Here is a 19,146-nt window from a genome sequence, read left to right on the forward strand (position 1 = left end):
GGGGTGCACTCGTGATAGGACCTGTGTGGGGCCCGTGGGGGGTGCACTCGTGATGGGACCTGTGTGGGGCCCGTGGGGGGGGTGCACTCGTGATGGAACCTGTGTGGGGCCCGTGGGGGGGTGCACTCGTGATGGGACCTGTGTGGGGCCCGTGGGGGGGTGCACTCGTGATGGAGCCTGTGTGGGGCCCGTGGGGGGGTGCACTCGTGATGGGACCTGTGTGGGGCCTGTGGGGGGTGCACTCGTGATGGAGCCTGTGTGGGGCCCGTGGGGGGTGCACTCGTGATGGGACCTGTGTGGGGCCCATGGGGGGGGTGCACTAGTGATGGGACTTGTGTGGGGCTCATGGGGGGGTGCACTCGTGATGGGGCCTGTGTGGGGCTCATTAAGGGGGTGCACTCATAATGGGACCTGTGTGGGGCTCATTAAGGGGGTGCACTCATAATGGGACCTGTGTGGGGCTCATTAAGGGGGTGCACTCATAATGGGACCTGTGTGGGGCCCGTGGGGGGTGCACTCGTGATGGGACCTGTGTGGGGCCCGTGGGGGGGGTGCTGAATCACAACACTTTTTAAATTTTAGCTCAGTGATATGGTTATTTGGGGAAAAATTAACTGTAAAATACATTAACACACGGGTGGCACCTGAAATGGCAAAATCTGAGGAGGTGGCTCTTAGCCCCTGGCCCACAGACCATTTAACTTTCACCTGGACTCTTCCCCGGGTTGTCGGCTAGAACCAAGGGCCAGAAAAATAAGGTGAATTCCGAGTGAAGTCGCTGCCCTGAGGGCTCGCCATGGGGTCCTGAATATGCTCTCGCTGGATGTGACCGTATCTGGTGTCCAGCTCCTGGCACCCATGACAGAGGGAAGCTGCAAGGTGAATCCGGACCTCCTGATCAGCTTCAGGTGGGGTTTTACCTCATGAAGACTATGCTCCAGCTCTGTAGAAAAACAGGCCTCCTCCCTTCCTCTTCCTCTCTCTCTCTCTCTCTCTCTCTCTCTCTCTCTCTCTCTCCTTCCTGGAGTCTATGGTAAGAACCCATCCCACCTCTGGGTATAGCCCACCTTGCAAAGGTCCTTCAGAAAATTATGCTGACTTCCTTTTCGTTTCATGGTTTACCTATAATGGTAGGTTTCATACTGAGATGGTGGAGAGAAATTCTTTTAAATGAGATGTAACTCACATGCCACACAATTCACCCATGTCACGTGTACGATTCGACGGTTTTTCCCACATTCACAGGGCTGTGCAAGCATCATCCCCAGTCCACTTAGAACAATTTCATCACCTCAGAAGAAATCTTGTGGCCTTTAGCTATCGCTCGCCTCCACCCCTCCCATCCCTACTTCACAACTCACCAACTCTGTCCCTATAGATGCCCCTGTTCTCAACTTCCACATGAGTGCAATCATGTAACACGTGGACTTTTGTGATTGGCTTTTTTCATTTAGCACAATGTCTTTCAAGGTGAGAAATTCTCTCTCAGGGAGACTTTTACAAAATACCTCTATCTCGAAACACACTCATGGCCCTTTCTGACCTCCACCATTTGAGGGACACCACGTGGATGTGTCTCATCTCTCTGGGGGCCTCCAAACTGGAAAGAGCTGGGGACTCTTCTAAGGCAATGCCACCAGGCCCACCTGCCCCAGAAACATGTTTAAGTTACACATCACAAGAAGGGACTGTTCTCAGCACAGACGACATGACTAAACCCCACAGCTTTTGCTCCCAGGAGACGGGTAGTGGGCCTGCCTTCTGCCCTCACGGCCCTGCCCAGGAGGTACCCAGGGGAGAAAGGCAAGGCAGCTGCTTCAGGAGGGAGCCACAGGGGGCCACCTAGGAGGGCTGCTGAGGTGGGAGCAGAGCAGCCCTGGGGACAGGGGGCTGAGCTGTGGAGAGACCCTATTCCCAGCTAGACATGTGTGAGCAGGGCCCTGGGCACAGGCGCCACTGTTGTGAGAATCCCAGGGCGGGGCTGTGTGAGAAGCTGTGACCGCTCTGCTCCCTGCCACAGGTGAGGTCCCCGTGTCACCTGCGTGGAGCAGCATTTGCATGTGAGCCCTGAAAGGCGCTACCACATCCGACAGCAGAGGCTGTGGCAAGTGATCCAACCTCATGGCCTCAGCTTCCTAGTCTGTAAATGACAAGTTGCCGCTGTCGCCCCTCATTGCACTAGTGCCGTGGTCGGCAAACCGTGGTTCGTGAGCCACATGCGGCTCTTTGGCCTCTTGAGTGTGGCTCTTCCACAAAATACCACGTGTGGGCGTGCTCGTATAGTGCAATTGAAACTTCGTGGCTCATGTGCAGAAGTCAGTATTTTGTGGAAGAGCCGGTATTTTGTGGAATAGCCACACTCAAGGGGCCAAAGAGCCGCATGTGGCTTATGAACTGCGGTTTGCCGAGCCGCAGTTTGCCAACCACAGCACTGGTGTGAGCTGGCTGGAACTACAGATGTGAGCATGAAGCTTCTAGCACCCTGCTCAGCACCATCCAGCACCGGGGGTAAGACATGCACAGCTCCGTGCAGATGGACACAGAGGCCACCAGTTTCACGGCAGGATGATGACCAGGCCCGGTGGGCTGGGGCAGGGCCCCAACCAAATCTTGAAGGGAGAGATGCACTTGGTTGGTTAACTAGGACAAAGGCCCAAGAAGCAGCTTTTTTGGGGGAGGAAAAAGGATCTGCCAGCCCAGCAGATGCTGAGGCAGCAGTGAGGGTGTCAGAAGGCCGGGAAGCTGCGCATGAAGTGAGGGGCAAGGAGTGGCAGGACACGGAGCTCGAGGGAGGGTGAGTTTCGAGAGAGAACTGACTGGAAAAAGTGCAGGCCTCCCAGGCCGCACAGGCAGAGCTGGGATTCTGCGTGAATCATGGGACCAAGGCAAGCCAGGAGCTGCCCCACTCTGCCCAGCAAGTGTGCAGAGAGCAAACAGAGCAAGGGCTGCACCCACACCCAGCAGATAAGGCACCCTGGGCAGGGAGCAGTCCCTCTGTCCCAGCCACAGGACCCCACTGGCCAAATATTTGTCAAGAGCAAGGGGGTAGGTGAGGGTTCAAGCATTTCCCTTCACGAAGAACACTCTCACTGGCCCCAGCTTCCAGGACGCAAACGCTCAGAGGCCATCACCCACCGCCCCTGCCTGCAGGTCACCATCGACCATGACAGGGATGGCGCCGGGTGGTCTCAGACAATCGTCTCTAAGTCCCTGAGCTGAACTCTCTCTCTGGGACTCAGATCCCCAAGCTGGGTGGCAGGTGGGACCTGGGCTAACACGGTGTGGTTCTCAGCTCTACTCCTCATTCCAGTCACTCGAGACACCTTGGAAAAGCACCAATGCCCAGGGTCTGACTCTACTGGGCAGAAGCAGTTACAGGACAAGCGACAGACACCCAGGCTCCCGTTGAAGGCCTTGGCAGGTGTTTCCCTAACAGCCCCTGGAGGATGCTCTGGAAACTCCTGTCAGACAGAAGGAGGGCTCCCGTCTCCAACGCCCAGCCGGCCAGCCTGTGACACCAGCCATGCACTGCTCCAGCTCCTGCCTGGGTTCTTGATGCCAAGTTTCCTTTCTTCCCCTATCCTCACCTTAAGCCTCAATCCCCGTCTTACCTTGAACGTGAGCTCATCCTCAGGTGTCCTCTGGACACAGGGACACAGCCTCAGCGTCTACGAATGGGGGCTGAGCTGGTGATTGGGGCCCTAACTCCCCTAGTGTTTCAGGACTGGAAACCTTCCTTCAATTCAGGCTGATTTGGATGCTGAGCCTCGCTGAGGTTTTCTGAGAACAAAGATCATGTACAAAACTAAACAAAATTCTGCCCTGGCTGGTTTTGCTCAGTGGATAGAGCGTCGGCCTGTGGACTGAAGGGTCCTAGGTTTGATTCCAGTCAAGGGCACATGCCGGGGTTGCAGGCTCGATCCCCAGCAGGGGGTGTGCAGGAGGCAGCCAATCAATGATTCTCTCTCATCATTGATATTTCTATCTCTCTTTCCTTCTCCCTTCCCCGCTGAAATTAATAAAAAATATATTTTTAAAAATTAGACAACATTCCCAAAGACGTAAAGAGCTGACATCTGTGGTTGACCTGATCAAATGCTTTTTGTCAAAAAAATGTCCTTAGGAGACAGTCTGGGGGAAGCTCTGGTGTCAACTCAGAGAAGGCTTTCTCTTTTCTATCTGGATTAACCCTCAGGAGGCAGGCAAGGGCTGTTCAGGGTGTAGACCAAGCATGTCAAACTCCCGGCCCGCGGCCTGCATGCGGCCCACAACGAATATTTTTGAGGCCCAGCCAATATAACAGCATGTAAGAAACATTTTAATAAAAATTTCGTAACTTAATTTTTACAATATCCTGTTATACATAATTATTAATAACAAACGACAATGTTCGCTAATGACTGATTAACATTCATTTCCCTTATGCGCCTTATGTGCAGGCGCACCATTTCTCTCCACTAATACTAGCAGGGAATATTTCAGCAGCCGATTGCCACGTCATTAGTCTTGGACTGACTTGTTTGGCGTGTGCAACTGGAAATATTTCGCTTTCGGAGAACAAGAAAGATAGGTTTATTTGTGTTACGCTTATTAATTTGTGCAGTTATTCAGTGTCTGGTAAGTTAATGTTCAAGAAAAATATTACTTTTTAAAAAATGTTCTATTATTTGATGTTAGCGATTACTCATTTATTTCAGTCCTCTGTATTCAGCATGTCTCTATTGAAATAAACTACGTTTCTATGAAAATTGAAGCTGTTGATTTTTGTGGCCCACACAAACTTAAACCTTGTTTATTTGGCCCGTGTTAGCTTTTGAGTTTGACATGCTTAGTGAAGACTTTAGAAGAAGAATCTGAATTCCAGCTCTGCCACTTACTAGCTGGGTAGTCTGTTGCCCCTGGGCAAGTTACTTAATATCTCTGTTCCCTAAAATTCACTGCAGTGAAATGGAGCAGTGCATGGCTGGTGTCACTGGGTGGCTGGCTGGGCGTTGGAGACGGGAGCCCTCCTTCTGTCTGACAGGAGTTTCCAGAGCATCCTCCATGGGCTGTTAGGGAAACACCTGCCAAGGCCTTCGAAGGGAGCCTGGATGTCTGTCGCTTGTCCTGTAACTGCTTCTGCCCAGTAGAGTCAGACCCTGGGCATTGGTGCTTTTCCAAGGTGTCTCGAGTGACTTGAATGAGGAGTAGAGCTGAGAACCACACCGTGTTAGCCCAGGTCCCACCTGCCACCCAGCTTGGGGATCTGGGTCCCAGAGAGAGAGTTCAGGCCAGGGACTTAGAGACGATTGTCTGAGACCACCCAGCGCCATCCCTGTCCCTGGGGCTTGAGTGAATGGGATTATACCTGCAGAACACCTGGCACAGATGAGGACACCGCATGCTGCAGTCACAATTGTAACCAGGTGAAAATCCCAGGTCTAGGACTGCACAGTATCCACTCCGAACATCGTAGGAACCCAGAATTTAAAAACACCTTCAAAAGCGTCAAAAAGAGGAAAACCTATGATTTCTCAGAAATCAAAAGTGGAGAGAAATGTGTCTGCCTCCGCAACACACACACAAAGGACATCAAAGTATGAGAAGTGCTGCCTTTAAACAATGAGACTCGGTTGCAAAGGGAGAAAGGAATCTTCGGCACATTCTTGAGATTGGCAAGGCGGTGCCCTTGCCTGCGCAGTGCCGGAGGGGCTCGCTGTCCACAATGGCCCAGTGTCTCCGCCTGGGGACTCGGACAGCTGAGCTCAGTGCAGAGGAATTGCTCAGATTCTCTGGATATTTTCCCGGGGCTCTGCTGTACTCTGTCAGGGTCTCCCCAGCGGGCACTCTTCCAATAACACATATGTCAGGACGTGGACCCGAGAGCTCCCCGCCCTGGGCTTTGCACATGCACACCTGGTGGTGCGGCCCACAGCTCTGAGCACCTGGGGTCGTGACGGTGCATGTGAACAGACGGCGGTGCCCTGGGCTCTTGAGAGGTAAGGACACTGGCCACAGCCCTCGTGCACCCAGAGCTCGGTTGTCCTTTGCTCACGTCCCCAGGAAGGAGAAGAAAAGATTGGCCACAGCACAGGAAGCACGTCCCCATGGCATGAGCACCATGCCTGTCGGTGCTTCCCCAGGCCAGCAGGGACAGCAGCTCCGACCCGTGTTGCTGGAAACGTCTGCACTCACTGAACTGTTAGCAGCCCCGGTAACTCACCCTCCGGAGGGCAGTGGGTGGGTGACTCGGCCAGGACAGCACGTAAGCACCAGGAGGCAGGAGAATTCGGAGAGGGCGGTCGGGGGGAAGACCCAGCATCCCAAACCCTGAGGCCTCCCCCAAGCTCCCCTGGCTCTTCCCTTGAAAGGCGGGACTCAGAGGGAGGCTGGGGACCCTCCTGTTCTGAAGGGCGGGAATCAGACACAGAGGGGCTCTGTCGGCTTCTCTGGTCCTTGCGTGAGCCCCACCTCCTTGTGGAGAAACTCAGAGCAGAGGAATTGCTCCAATTCCCTGGATATTGTAGGGACCCAGAATTTAAAAACACCTTCAAAAGCACAAAGAGAGGTTCAAGGAGACCCTGCCCTCACTTGCTCACTCCCTCACCCACTCGTTCATCCATCTGTTCACTTGTGCATCTAACAGACGCCAGGAGTGACCAGGAGGACGGTCAGCACTGCGGGCAGGTGCACCCGGGGGACAGTCACCCACAGACACACACTACTGCCCAGAGCCCCCTCTCCTGTCCTGCCCCCTCCCTCCCAGCCTTGCCACCAGCCCCCTGGTGCAGCTCTGGGCCCACCAAGGGCAGGGTCTTGGTGAAAGTATTGGGGCCCCAGTGAGGGTGACCAGCTAGACACCTCTACCCAGGACAGGGATGGAGCCCAGACCTTCTCACAGGATCCCCTACTCTGATCCCATGGGGAGGCGGCTGGGGCAGGTCAGAGGATTGTGTGGGGGACCCCCTCCCCCGCTGCCACCTGACAAGGCACTTACCAGGCATCTGACCTACTCCGAGGAGATGTACGCTGCGGTGGTGCTGAGTTTACCTACAGCAGTTGCTCTGCCCTCCCGGCTCCCTCATTAGCAGGTTCCTTCCTCTCAGAGGGACCCATCATGCCATCATCCCTCCCAAGGGGTCTTCGATTGTGTCCCTTTATCTAATCTGAAGGCAAGACCAGGACTGGCGGGGAGGAAGGGTGGATTCTGTTTGTGAAGAGGCGGGTAGAGACGGGATTTAAAGAGATGGGGGTGAGTGCACATGCACAGTTGATATTAACAGGGCGAGTGTGGCAGGAGGAGGCCCCTGCTCAGGCCTGCTACCCCACTGCCTCCAGGGGCAGGGACGTCTTCTGTCTGACGGGTCCACCAGGTCCCAAGTGTAGGAGCACTCCTCTCAGATCCACAGAGCTGGGGGCTCTCCTCAGGTATGTCCTTAGCTGGATGGAAAATTTTACCTGCCACACCTATAGCCTACTGGCTTTACTCAGCAGGATAAACAGAAACAGGAGGTTCCGTGGAAAATACGGGTAAGCCACCTGTGAAAGACAGAATCCACCTCGGACACGCTAGACCAGGAGGGCGTGGCTTCAGTGCAAAAAAACAAAAGGCAGTAAGGGAGTCACCAAATCCGTCAGCAAAACCAACAAAACAGGTGTGTGCCTGCAAACTGCCCATCCAGCGCCCCAAGCCTCTCTCTCGGGTCCCCAGGGTCTCCTGGGGTTTGGTGGCGATGGTCAGTTTCCTCTTCTGTCTGCCTGGGGTCAAGGACTCACCCTGTGAGGCATAACCACTACCCGGGTGGGAGCAAGACGCCAGCCCCGACCCTCCGGTGCACCCTGACGGCCCACAGCCTGTGAGGAATATGGGAAAACTCGGGGTCCAGGGAGGAGACAGACCACAGCAGGGTATGCAGTACGGGTGCTGAGTGCTAGGAAGGGGTGCACTCAGGGGCGGCTTCCAGGGAGAGGTGTTGGGAAGCCGGGCCTGAAGGGTGGAGGACTCAGCCCCACCACGTCACCTGCACCAAAGGAGTGCTTCAGGGAGACCAGGGAGGCGTTCGGGGCTGGTTCTGAAAAGGATCCTAAGACCCAAAGCTGGTGGTTCCCTGCCTGCCAGGCCCCTCAGTCCAACTGTGCCCGGCTGAGCAGCACGCAGTGCAGGGCAGGATGGAGGCTGGGGGAGTGGGGCACGCTCTCATGCCAGAGCCTGCACTACCCCTGAACCAAGGGCTTCCAGGCGGCGAGGCACTGGCACCAACGATGACAAATCGTTTTTGAAAGGACTAATCCTGCGCCACTGGTACTTGGTCCTTTGCCTTCGGGCAGATGAACCATTTTCATCACACTCAGAACTCACAAGCTCTCCCACCGCCCTGGCACCTGGCTGGCAGGAGGGAGGCTCAGGAAGTGCCCCGCCCCAGGCAGAGGCAGGGCAGGTCAGCCGAAGCCCGCCTCCCCCTCGCCACCCCATCTGCCTGGCCAGGGGCAGGTCCAGGCTGAGGAGCCCCTCGGAAGGCCCCACAGAGGGTGGTGTCTGCAGTGTGAGGTGACTCTTGGTACAAGTCAAGTGTGGCCCCCATAGCCCCCCACACTCCCAAATCTCACTCACCTCTGCCTCGCTCACCCCGCTCTAGAAGGGCACCCTCTGCCTCGCACACCCTGCTCTAGAAGGGCACCCTCTGCCTTACACACCCCGCTCTAGAAGGGCACCCTCTGCCTCACACACCACCCGCTCTAGAAGGGCACCCTCTGCCTCACACCCCCCACTCTAGAAGGGCACCCTCTGCCTCGCTCACCCCGCTCTAGAAGGGCACCCTCTGCCTCACACACCACCCGCTCTAGAAGGGCACCCTCTGCCTCACACCCCCAGCTCTAGAAGGGCACCCTCTGCCTCGCTCACCCCGCTCTAGAAGGGCACCCTCTGCCTTGCACCCCCCCGCTCTAGAAGGGCACCCTCTGCCTCACACCCCCTGCTCTAGAAGGGCACCCTCTGCCTCGCTCACCCCGCTCTAGAAGGGCACCCTCTGCCTCACTCACCCCGCTCTAGAAGGGCACCCTCTGCCTCACACCCCCCCGCCCCGCTCTAGGAGGGCACCCTCTGCCTCGCAACCCCCGCTCTAGAAGGGCACCCTCTGCCTCGCACCCCCCGCTCTAGAAGGGTATCCAAGGCAAAACAGGGTGCCGGATCGGCCTCTCGGCCCCCACTTGCCCTGACTGGCCAGCTGATCTAGAGCAGGTGTGAGTGTTTAGTGACTCGATAATAACCCACCCTAACAGCTACTGCGCAGTCAGTGCTGTGCGTCACGTTATTGTGAGAGCCTTGTGTGTGACACTCGCTGACTTCTCACAGCGTCCTGGAGGCAGGTGCTATTACATCCCCACTTCACTGCTCGGAAAGCTGGTCTCCGTACCCGTGACGGGTCCCCAAGGGGACCCACAGGCGGCCCACCGAAATCCCCGTGAGCACAGTGACACAGAGGGAGAGCAGACCAGCCCTTTAGCCTGCGTCCTGCTCCCACCGCCCTGGGTCCAGGCGAGGAGACTGCAGAGGTGGCCGAGGCGGCTCCCCCCCGCCCCCCCCACTGCTCAGTAGCCTCTGTTCTTTCAGAGGAAAAGAATAGCAAGGTTTGTGTTTAAGACCAAAAACAAGCAGAAGGTAGAACTCCAGGACATCAGCCCCTTCTGCAGGCACAGGTTGCAGTCCTCATCCCGGGCCCATCACCATGACCCTTGTCAGGAACTGTACCCCACCCCACTAACAGGTGTGGGGGTGCCACTTATCTTCTGTTCTCCATTTGCTCTTTTTCTGGAGTGCCCCCCATCAAGCCCGCACCCTTGGCACTCTAAGGGCCTCCAAAGTTGGAGCCAGAGTTTCTGGGGTCCTCACTCCTCCTCCTCTTCCCCACGCCTCCCCTCCCGCCCACCTGCACTCTAACAGGAGCGGCTCTGGGGTGGAATTTCAGGTCAGCTGGCCCTGGCTTCCTCTTCCCCTGCCGTATGCATCAACCTGCGATGCTGCGACAAGGCCTTTCTTCTAGTTCCCACATATTTTTCTCAGGCTCTAGGGCTTTGGAGCATTAAAGTGATTCAACACAGGGGCTGTTTTGCCCCAAGGTGGGCAGAACATGAGCTATGAGTGAAGTAGGGGTGGTAGAGAGCCCGGACTAAGGGTGGCAGAGAATTCATGCCTGGACATCACCCTGGTGCCCAGCAGGAGCTACCAGGAACCAAGTCCTTCCTTCCCCCCGAATGCAGAAGGCCAGGCCCCAATGCAGAGAAAACCAGTGCCTACATGTCCCTGCGGCTCCAGTGCCTCTGGGACCAGGGGTGCCACTCACCCCCTGTCCTCACATCCATCCGCACCAGAAGAGAACACCTGCTGGGGTACCTTATCAGCCTGCCCAGGGGGCCGTTGGCCCAAAACCCTCCTGAGAGGAAGCCCCCATCCCCCACTGGGACCCTGGGCTGCCTGTGTCCATTTGAGTCAGCTCCCAGCCCCCATCCAGGTCTGGACAAGCTGGCCCCCTCCGGCCTGAGCCAGGCCCCATTTGGCTCAGTCCCGCCCCCTCTCCCCCCACCCCAGCCCTTCCCTCACAGAATGCGTCTGTAGCCCAGAGCAGAGCAAAGCCATTCCTAAGCCAGTGCACCGTGTACTCCCCAACCCTCCTGGGCAGCAGGCACGGTGTAGGTGCAAATAGTCAGCCTTTGTCCCCGGCCGGAACTGCCCCTGCAATGGCATCCGGGACCCTCCCACCCCCCTGAGAGCACCGCAGGCATCTGCAGGCGTTATCCCGTCTGCGCAAGGCAAGCTGAAGGGCACCCCTTTCCAGTGCAGCTTGGTTGTGATGACATGTGCACGACCATCCCATCCCCAAGCTCAGCCCCGTTTCCAGAGAACAGCTCAGAGTCACTGACTCCGGATCAAAGCAGGCCTCTGGTTCTTGAAAAACTGGAAAAGTCACTTCTCAACTGGAGGACAAATCCCTTAGAGACCTCTGCCTGGAATTCCTCCCTCCCTTCAGAGAGGAGGAAAGGAGAAACCCTGGGCAGTGCCCTTACCCCTTCTAAGCAGCTAGGAGAGGGGGCCGCAGCACTAGATAGGGACAAGGCCAGGAGTCCGTGGACACAGCCGTGCCCAGTCACTGGCCTGCAGGGCCAGTCCCCACACTCCTGTGACCGCAGGAGAGGTCCCTGGCTGGGCAGCAAGGAAACTTCCCTGGGAGCAGCGAAGGTGCCTGCTCTGAACCCAGGAGAACCTAGGGCGCCTGGCTGCCTGCCCCAGCCTCTCACTGGATACTGTCCCTTCTATTCGTTCTCTCCCCCCAGATTAACTGAATTTATTGAATGAGCAAAGACAGAAAGAAAGGCTGTGAGAGGGTGCCCAAGCGACAGAATGACTGGTGTGAGAGGTGAAGGGGAGGGGGTGTCACTAGCCAGCATCCCAGTGAGTTTGAGTCGGTCATCGGAGGAGATGCTGCCGTGACTTCATACACACACATCAAAGGCATCACAGGTCATCGTGACAAGAACAGACCATCACACAAAGTTTAACACACTCACATGAACACAGAGAAGAATTAGGTAGAACTTATTTCTCATGGTACTTAACATATATTCAAACAAAGATGGTACTGCACAAAATGTATTACCTACCCCAGTAGACTACACTTCCTGGAAGATCAAAACCGTTTCTCATTCATGCCAACCTCCACCGTGACTTGCAGAGTGCCACCAGCTTTCCCATTTCCTGTCAGCCCTCTTCAGCCCTCTGTAAGTCTTACTCTCTGTTGATTAAATTCTTGCTCAACTGCTGCTGTGCATGTAAAAATTCGGCATTAATTTCTTTCAACTCTGCTACCCATTGCTGAAGAGAAACTTCAGGCTGAGAAGCTGGCCTGCTGTGTGCGCCATGGCCAGGCAGTGGGAGAGAGGGGATGGCGGAGTGGCATCCCGGAATCTCCCTGTGTCCCCACTACTCTGTCCCTGCCTAAAAACGTTGAGGGGTGAGCTGGCCTACAGGGGACCATGGGGCCTGTGCAGCCCTTATCAAATGCAGATTCTTTTAAAAAAATGTTTTTATTGATTTCTAGAGTGAGAGGAAGGGAGAGGGAGTGAGAAAAAATATGGCTGTGAGAGCATAACCTAGATCGGCTGCTTCCTGTACCCACCCCTCCAGGATTGAGCCCGAAACCCAGGCATGTGCCCTGACCAGGAATCCAACCAGCAGTTCTTCGGTACTTGGGCCGACGCTCTAACCATTGAGCACACCAGCCAGGGCTCAGATGCAGATTCTTGGACTTGCCCTGGACCTAGTGTCTCAAAACCTCCAGTGTGTTTTTGACAAGCAGGCCCAGGGGCTTGTGAGCTCTCCAATGGCTCTGAGCTGTCCCTTCATTCTCAGGGTGAGAGAAGAGAGCCAGGCACTGCCCAGGGCTGCCCGGGGTGGGGTGGGGCAGGGCCACCTAGTCATGCTCCCTTGTGCTGTAGGCAAAAGTGCACCATGGGCATCCGAGGAAATGCAGAAACCTGGATGTGATTCACTGCAGGAAGTGCCACCCTGGAGACCAAGTTATGGGGTAACTGCCTCCTCTCTCTGAGCCTCAGTTTCCTTTCAGGCCCACAAAACTGGGTTTCTGTGACTTTGTAGCCCTCCTCTGCTAGGAGTTCAGATGCTGCCTGCTCAGTGCAGCCAGAATGTGGACCACCCTTCAGAAAACAGCTGTATCACTGTGCCCCCCAGAACCCCAGTGCCCACTCCTGGCAGGTAGAAATCTAGGGCAGGTCCTGGGACTTGCCTGGTCACAATCAAATAAGAGGTTCCCAGTCACTTTGAGTAACAGAAATGGTCTCATATTAGTAACTAGTGTGTCCAGTTCACTGTAAACCGATCCCAGATACCCTCCCCCCACCCCGAATCCCCACCCCAAGTGCTCACCTACAAAGCACTGCCTCTCACCACCTCCAAGGAGGGGAATGCTGCCAGAGAGGTGGGTGGCACCCTAGCACACTCTCATCAAAGAAATGCTCTCTCATGCTTCCCGTGGCTCCACCTCATATAGGCTGGGAGGAGGCTAGGAATTAGTAATTCCATAACCCATTTTCAGGCACTTTCTTTCCACAGTTTGGAAGTGTGTATATGGGTGTGTGGTGGGGTGTCTCTCAGGGCACCTTGTGAGAGGCTTCCCCTTAGGCCTCTGGCTAGAGCTGAGACCAAAAGTATCCCATGTGAGCCTCCTGTTCTGTGAATGGTGGCTTGAGTGTCATAAGCCCATGACTTATAGAAGGAGAAGAAACTGAGACTGTGGATATAATAGGAAAAGTCCCCCATGGTGGTAGTGGTGTGGTGGGCGGTGGGGAGGGGGCAGGGAAGAGAAGACAGGACAGAAGCAGAGCCCTGAGGTGAGTTGTTGGGAATGGAGAGACAATTAACATTTCATCTGGGTCTATAGGGGGTACACTTGTGCTCCACTGCCTGCAACAACAGCATGGCCTGTGTGGCTCTGGGGGTGCTCACTTCCTGTGAGGGCCCTGCAGGGGTCAGAGGTCATAAGCTCTGGGGTAGGGGTGCTGCACCAGGGGAAAGCTGCCAGGCCACACCCTGAGTTGCCTCCTTTCCTAGCTCCCCTGGGCAGTTTTCCTACCTTGGGAGGGGAATGAGCTCCACCCTGGTTACCCCTGGAGGCCAAAGTTTGACATCTGCACCTCCCAGGCTACTGGGAGGTCAAGCATGGGAACATGAAGAGTGAATAATCAACAACTCGCTGATATAAAGAAATAAGCATTTCATACCCATCGTATGAGCAAAAAACTACACTGTCTGACGCTACCAAGTGTGGCAAGGATGAGAAACAATGGTGACTTTCATGGGCTGCTAGTGAGAGTCAGGAAGGTCCAGGTTTAGCCTGAAGCTTATAGGACTTGGGGACCTTCTTTGTAAAAGAATACAAAATGGGGCAGGGTTTTGGAAGGGGCTGAGCAAGTGGGGGTCCTGAGCTTCATTAAGCTTCTGCAGCCTCCCAGTAAGTCTGCTTCTCGGGTGTGTACATCACAACACACCCGTGTGCACATGTAGAACCCTCCGTGCTGCATGGAAAGCGCCACAGAAAGATATGTAGGGGCTGTTTTCATCCTGTGAAAACAGGTAAAGCAGGGCAAGTACAGCTCAGCACATGTAGCCTGAGGTGGTCCTGAGGATGCAGGAGCAGGGTAATTCAGATTTGACCAAGTTCAATGATAATTACCCGGGTGCCTATGAAAGTTTTATATATAAACTTTCCTGTAATATTTGAAATTAAAAAAACCAAAGTGACATTCAAGCAACATAAAATTCACCACTTAAAACTGACCAATTCAATGACATTTAATATATTCGCAATATTGTGCAGCCACCATCTCTATTGAATTCCCAAACATGTCCATCACCCCAAGAGGAACCCATACCCGGTAAGCAGTTGCTGCAACCCCCTTCCCTCTCCTCTCAGCCCCTGGCAACCACCAGTTTGTGTTGTATTTCTATGGATTTACCTTTCTGGATATTTTATATAAACAGAACCAACAATAGGTGACCTCTACTCAGCACAGTGTTTCCAGCAGTGTTTCAACCTTGCAGTATGTATTAGTGCTGGATTCCTTTCTATGGCTGAGAAAAGTCTCCCCTTGTATGGCTAATCACAATCTGTTCATTGATGGGCCTTGGCTGTTTCTAGCTGTTGGTTATTGCGGGTGGTGAGTGATGAACACGCCTGCCCGTGGATCTAGTCAGGTCCCTGCTTTCCATTCTTTTGGTTATAAACCTGGGCATGGAATTGCTGGGTCATATGGGGCTTGGGGTTTTGTTTTTGTTTTTTTGAGGACCCACCAGTTTCTCATAGCAGATGAACCATTTTCCATTCCCACCATTAATGCACGAGAGTTCCATTTTCTCCACAACCTGGCCAGCACTTCTCACTTTCCGTTTTTTAAAATGTCATCCTAGTTTTGTGTGCAGTGGCACCTCACTGTGGTTTTGATGTTGTTTCCCTGGATGACAACATTATGTGCTTATCGGCCATGTGCCCTATGCATATCTTCTTTGGAGAAATGTCTGCTCAAGTCCTTTGCCAGTTTTTTAATCGGGTTGCTTATCTTTTTGTTGTTGAGTTGTAAGAGTTCGTAATTTAGAAACACCTCCCAGCGTGGCAGCACTGCCTAGGCCCTTTAATCCTACTTTCCCTACACTTGGAGACATAGGCAGCTTTGCATTTACTTTTTTTAAAAAATATATTTTATTGATTTTTTACAGAGAGGAAGGGAGAGGGATAGAGAGTCAGAAACATTGATGAGAGAGAAACATCGATCAGCTGCCTCCTGCACACCCCCCACCGGGGATGCGCTCGTAACCAAGGTACATGCCCTTGACCAGAATCGAACCCGGGACCCCTCAGTTCACAGGCCGACGCTCTATCCACTGAGTCAAACCAGCCAGGGCTAGCTTTGCATTTACAATCCTGCAGAGGTGAACTCGAACTTGCAGGGCTGTGTCTGCCTTCTTTCTGCTCTCCCGCCCCCTCTGAGCCCACCCCCAACCTAAAGAGGAAGAGAGAGAAGACAACCTGGCATCCAGGGCCTCTCAGGAAAAGAGTGGAGGGAACAGGGCTGAGGTAGAAGAGAAAAAACAACTGATAAGACAGGTGAGAACGAAGTGTTCTGGCAGGAAGAATTATTTCTTCTAGAAGCCCCCACCATCGCAGGTCACCACCTGGAGGAGTAAGTTTCCACTAATCCCTGGCTCTGGTTATATTTCCCACACCCCTGTTCTCTCCCTTCACTTGGTGGGGTGGCGGTGGGGGTCCTCCTGACCCTCCTTTGAAGATGGCTCTGCGGCTGTTCCTACCTCAGGGAAAGTGGTGAAGACCGTGAGGGCACTGGGCAGGGACGTTCCTTCCCCTAAGCTGCTGCACCAAGAGCAAGCAGAGGGCACGGGGAAGCCAGACCCTAACCTGCCACCGCCTGCTGCCACCTGAGCCAGCTCTTGTGAAGGCAAGAGGGGGGCCCTCCAGAACCCTCCTCATGGAGCCCAATAACACTCACTCATGGTTCTTGCTATAATGCTCCCCAGACAGCTACACAGAGTGAGCCACCCATTGGGGGCAATTGAAGAGACACTAGGGAGAGCTTTCCTTGTTTAAAAATGCCTCTGCCCCATCACACCCGCCATCAGCCATCTTCTCTTTCGGTCAGAAAACCCTACCTTCCTAAGAACAGTCCAGTAGCCTCTACAGGAAGTGCCATTCCTTAGGGGCACTGCAGGCGCGTTTTCATCAGTCACCCAGCCTCAGGCAAGTGCAGGGGAATGAGCCCTTTGGGGAATGAATGTACCAGTGGCACAGCCCCTCCCCACTCTGCCGGGCACAGGGAGGCTCCCTATCTACATCTGGCGGGGGTTGGTCCAGGGCTTCTTCATTGCCTTGATTCTGGCTAGCCCAGGATTTGAAGTCCCTCTGGATATACCCAGGTTTGGGATCAATTCAACTCTCATGAGCTCAGTGATCCAGTGCCAAGAGACAACCTGGGGCCCCTTAGTCCCCCTGCAGCCCCCCAAACCCTCCATGGATGGCAGAACCTGCTTCCTTTGGGGATCACCCTTCTGCCTCCATCAGGCAGTAAGAAACTGGGGTCCCATTTTGAAACAGTCAGGTTTGGCCATTTTCTTTTCCTACCAGCTCTCCAGGCAGCCACCTCTGAGGTGGGGGTACAGGAAAGGAGTCTCCATGACTTTCACGTCCAAATCCACAAAATAAACACAGCTCGCCCCCTTCCAGGTAAGAGCCGGTGGCACCTGGGGAGTACCTTCCCTTCCGCCGCCACCGCAGCTGCGCGCTCCAGGGCAAGGAGAGACCGAGCGCAGGTGCAGAGGCCTTGGCAGCTCAAGGTCAGCCCAGCCGCGGGATCGCTCTGCCTGCACACCTCCCAGCCAACACACACGCGCACCAGTGGAGCAAACCACAGCCTGTTTTGCTCCTTCTACGACACCAGCCTCATCTCCAAACCTGGGCTGGTGAGCTCAGGCCTCTTTTGCAGACTTTAACAAACAAATCCTAACCCTGGAAAAAGCTGGGCACCTCTAAGTGGACATCGCTTTCCAATAGGGCTTCTTCTGCGTGGCCCCTGCGAAGCGAGCGCAGCTTTGGAACCGGCGCGCAGCGAAGGGACCTGGCTCGCTTCCAACCTCTGACCCAGGTTGACCACTTGGTTTCCCCTCTTAAGCCTGTGTTCCTATTGTCGTTGGTCTAGAAGGGGCCAAAGGACTGAAAGGGTAGAGGGGTTAGGGGACGGGAGACCCTCCGCACCTTAGCCCCACACCCTTGTGCGGCCGGGACTGCGCCGCTTGCGAATCACTCCCCAGCGCGGGTGCGCGAGCCACTTACAAACTCGAGGATGAAGAGCAGGTCGGGGAAGGTGGTGAAGACCGCGAGGCCGCTGGGCAGGGAGCTGCCCCCCGACGCCGCTGCGGGGGCCATGCCGGCGGGCTGCGTCGGCTTCGGGATGGGACGCGCGGCTCTGCTCCGCGATGACCGCTGGGTGGCTCGGTGGAGGCCAATGACCCGGGCCCTCGCGCGCGCGGATTAAGAACAGGGGCGCTAGGCAGAGGAGGGAGGAGCCCAGGCCGCTGCCCGCCCCGCCCGCCCCGCCCGCCTTCCCGCAGGGCGCGCCCCAGGGGACCGGCGCGGGAACGGGGAGGGGAGCTGCTGGCGTCGCCCTGACCCACTCCGAGGGCGCGCCAGGGGCGCGGGGAGCAAGGGCGGGAGCCTGCCTCTTGGACCCAACTCCGGTGCCACCGGAACAAGAATAAGCCACTTAGGTTGTGCACTCTTAGCAGGTGATCACCACCCCTTAGGAATGACAACCATCAATCACTACCTCCCCAGACTCCTCACCCTGGCGCCCCACGACTTGCCATTGCTTTAACTCTCCTTAAGCTGGGTATCTTTCTGCGGGGTGCATGCACATGCGCACCATCCGCGGCCAGGCTCGACGCAGGGCAAGTTCCTAGTCCTGCTCCCCGGGGGTCTGCAAGAGCGGAGCCGAGACCATCTGTGGCCACCCACCCCTTCTTTCTGCTGCGCTGGAACCCGTGAGCCGTCGGAGCGCTCACTCTGAGCGTTAGCTGCGAATCATGGAGTGACTCTCGGCCACCCGGCCCGGAGGAGGGCTGCCGGTGCTGCCGGTGCTGGGGCAGATCGGCGCTCAACCCTAGGGGCAGAGTTATCCCCTTCGCCCAGAGGGGCAGCTGGCGCCTCCTCCTCGAGCCCTTTGACTGCCTGTTAACTGTGGCGCTTGTTTTTGTCGTGTGTGTGTCTCCCCGCCCCCCGCCCCCCTCCCCGCGCACCACAATTTCTTTCTTAAAAAAAATTATTGATTTTAGAGGGAGATAGATTTGTTGTCTCACCCATTCATATTCACGCTGCAGTCATTGGTTGATTCCTGTAAGTGCCCTGCCTGGACCCAACCACAACCTTGCCCTGTTGTATCTGGAGAAAAAGCTCCACCCAGCTGAGCTCCCTCCCCGCCAGTGTTTTTTTTTCTTTATTTTTTTTCTTCTTTATTTTTTTAACAAGTATCACACTGAGTGGTTGCCTGTTTATTTTAATCTAGGCACTGTTACCCGGGCATCCCCCAACCCCACCCTGCACCCACTCAGCCTCCCCAGCACTTCTGTGGCTTCACCCACAACTGGTGGCAGGGCAGCCAGCTGCTCCCCTCTCTCCAGTGGACCCCTCACTCTTCCCCTCTACACAGCTCTTTCCTCCCCAGTCCCTCTGAAAGAAGTAAGTTCCCTGCCCAGGAGCTATCCATTCTGACCACTTTTGCACGGGGGCCAGGCATTTGAGATGAGAAAATCCCACTGCAGCTCTGTGAGTCTCCCTGGGGCTGCTGGTTTTGATGGCCTGAGACCCAGGGGACCATTGTGCCAGGGCCCATTGCCCCGCCCCCTCCCTATTCCGGGGACCCCTTCTGCCTGGAGGAGCCTACATGGGCAGTGAGATAGTCAGGGCTGGGGGTTCATATTTACAAGAAGCCCAGGACCACACCTCAGTTTCCAGCAGAATATGAAAAACCAGCCCCAGCCAATAATAAGTCATTGCAGTGTCCTCAGTCCTTCCAGCAGCATAGTGGATGTGAGTG

At 55.4% G+C, this 19,146-nt stretch overlaps 1 protein-coding gene across 1 annotated transcript in view; it reads right to left on the reverse strand.

The window, feature by feature from the left end:
- The window catches only part of MAL (mal, T cell differentiation protein), a 23,113-nt gene extending 5,535 nt beyond the window's left edge, over positions 1-17,578 (reverse strand). Inside the window, exon 1 of the mRNA XM_006100855.3 lies at positions 17,388-17,578. Coding sequence (XP_006100917.1) covers positions 17,388-17,480 — 93 coding nt within the window. The 5' untranslated portion in view covers positions 17,481-17,578. The remainder of the gene's footprint in view (positions 1-17,387) is intronic.
- Between the last annotated feature and the right edge of the window lie 1,568 nt (positions 17,579-19,146).

Source organism: Myotis lucifugus, unplaced genomic scaffold (genome assembly GCF_000147115.1).
Source record: "Myotis lucifugus unplaced genomic scaffold, Myoluc2.0 scaffold_331, whole genome shotgun sequence".
Classification (NCBI taxonomy): domain Eukaryota; kingdom Metazoa; phylum Chordata; class Mammalia; order Chiroptera; family Vespertilionidae; genus Myotis; species Myotis lucifugus.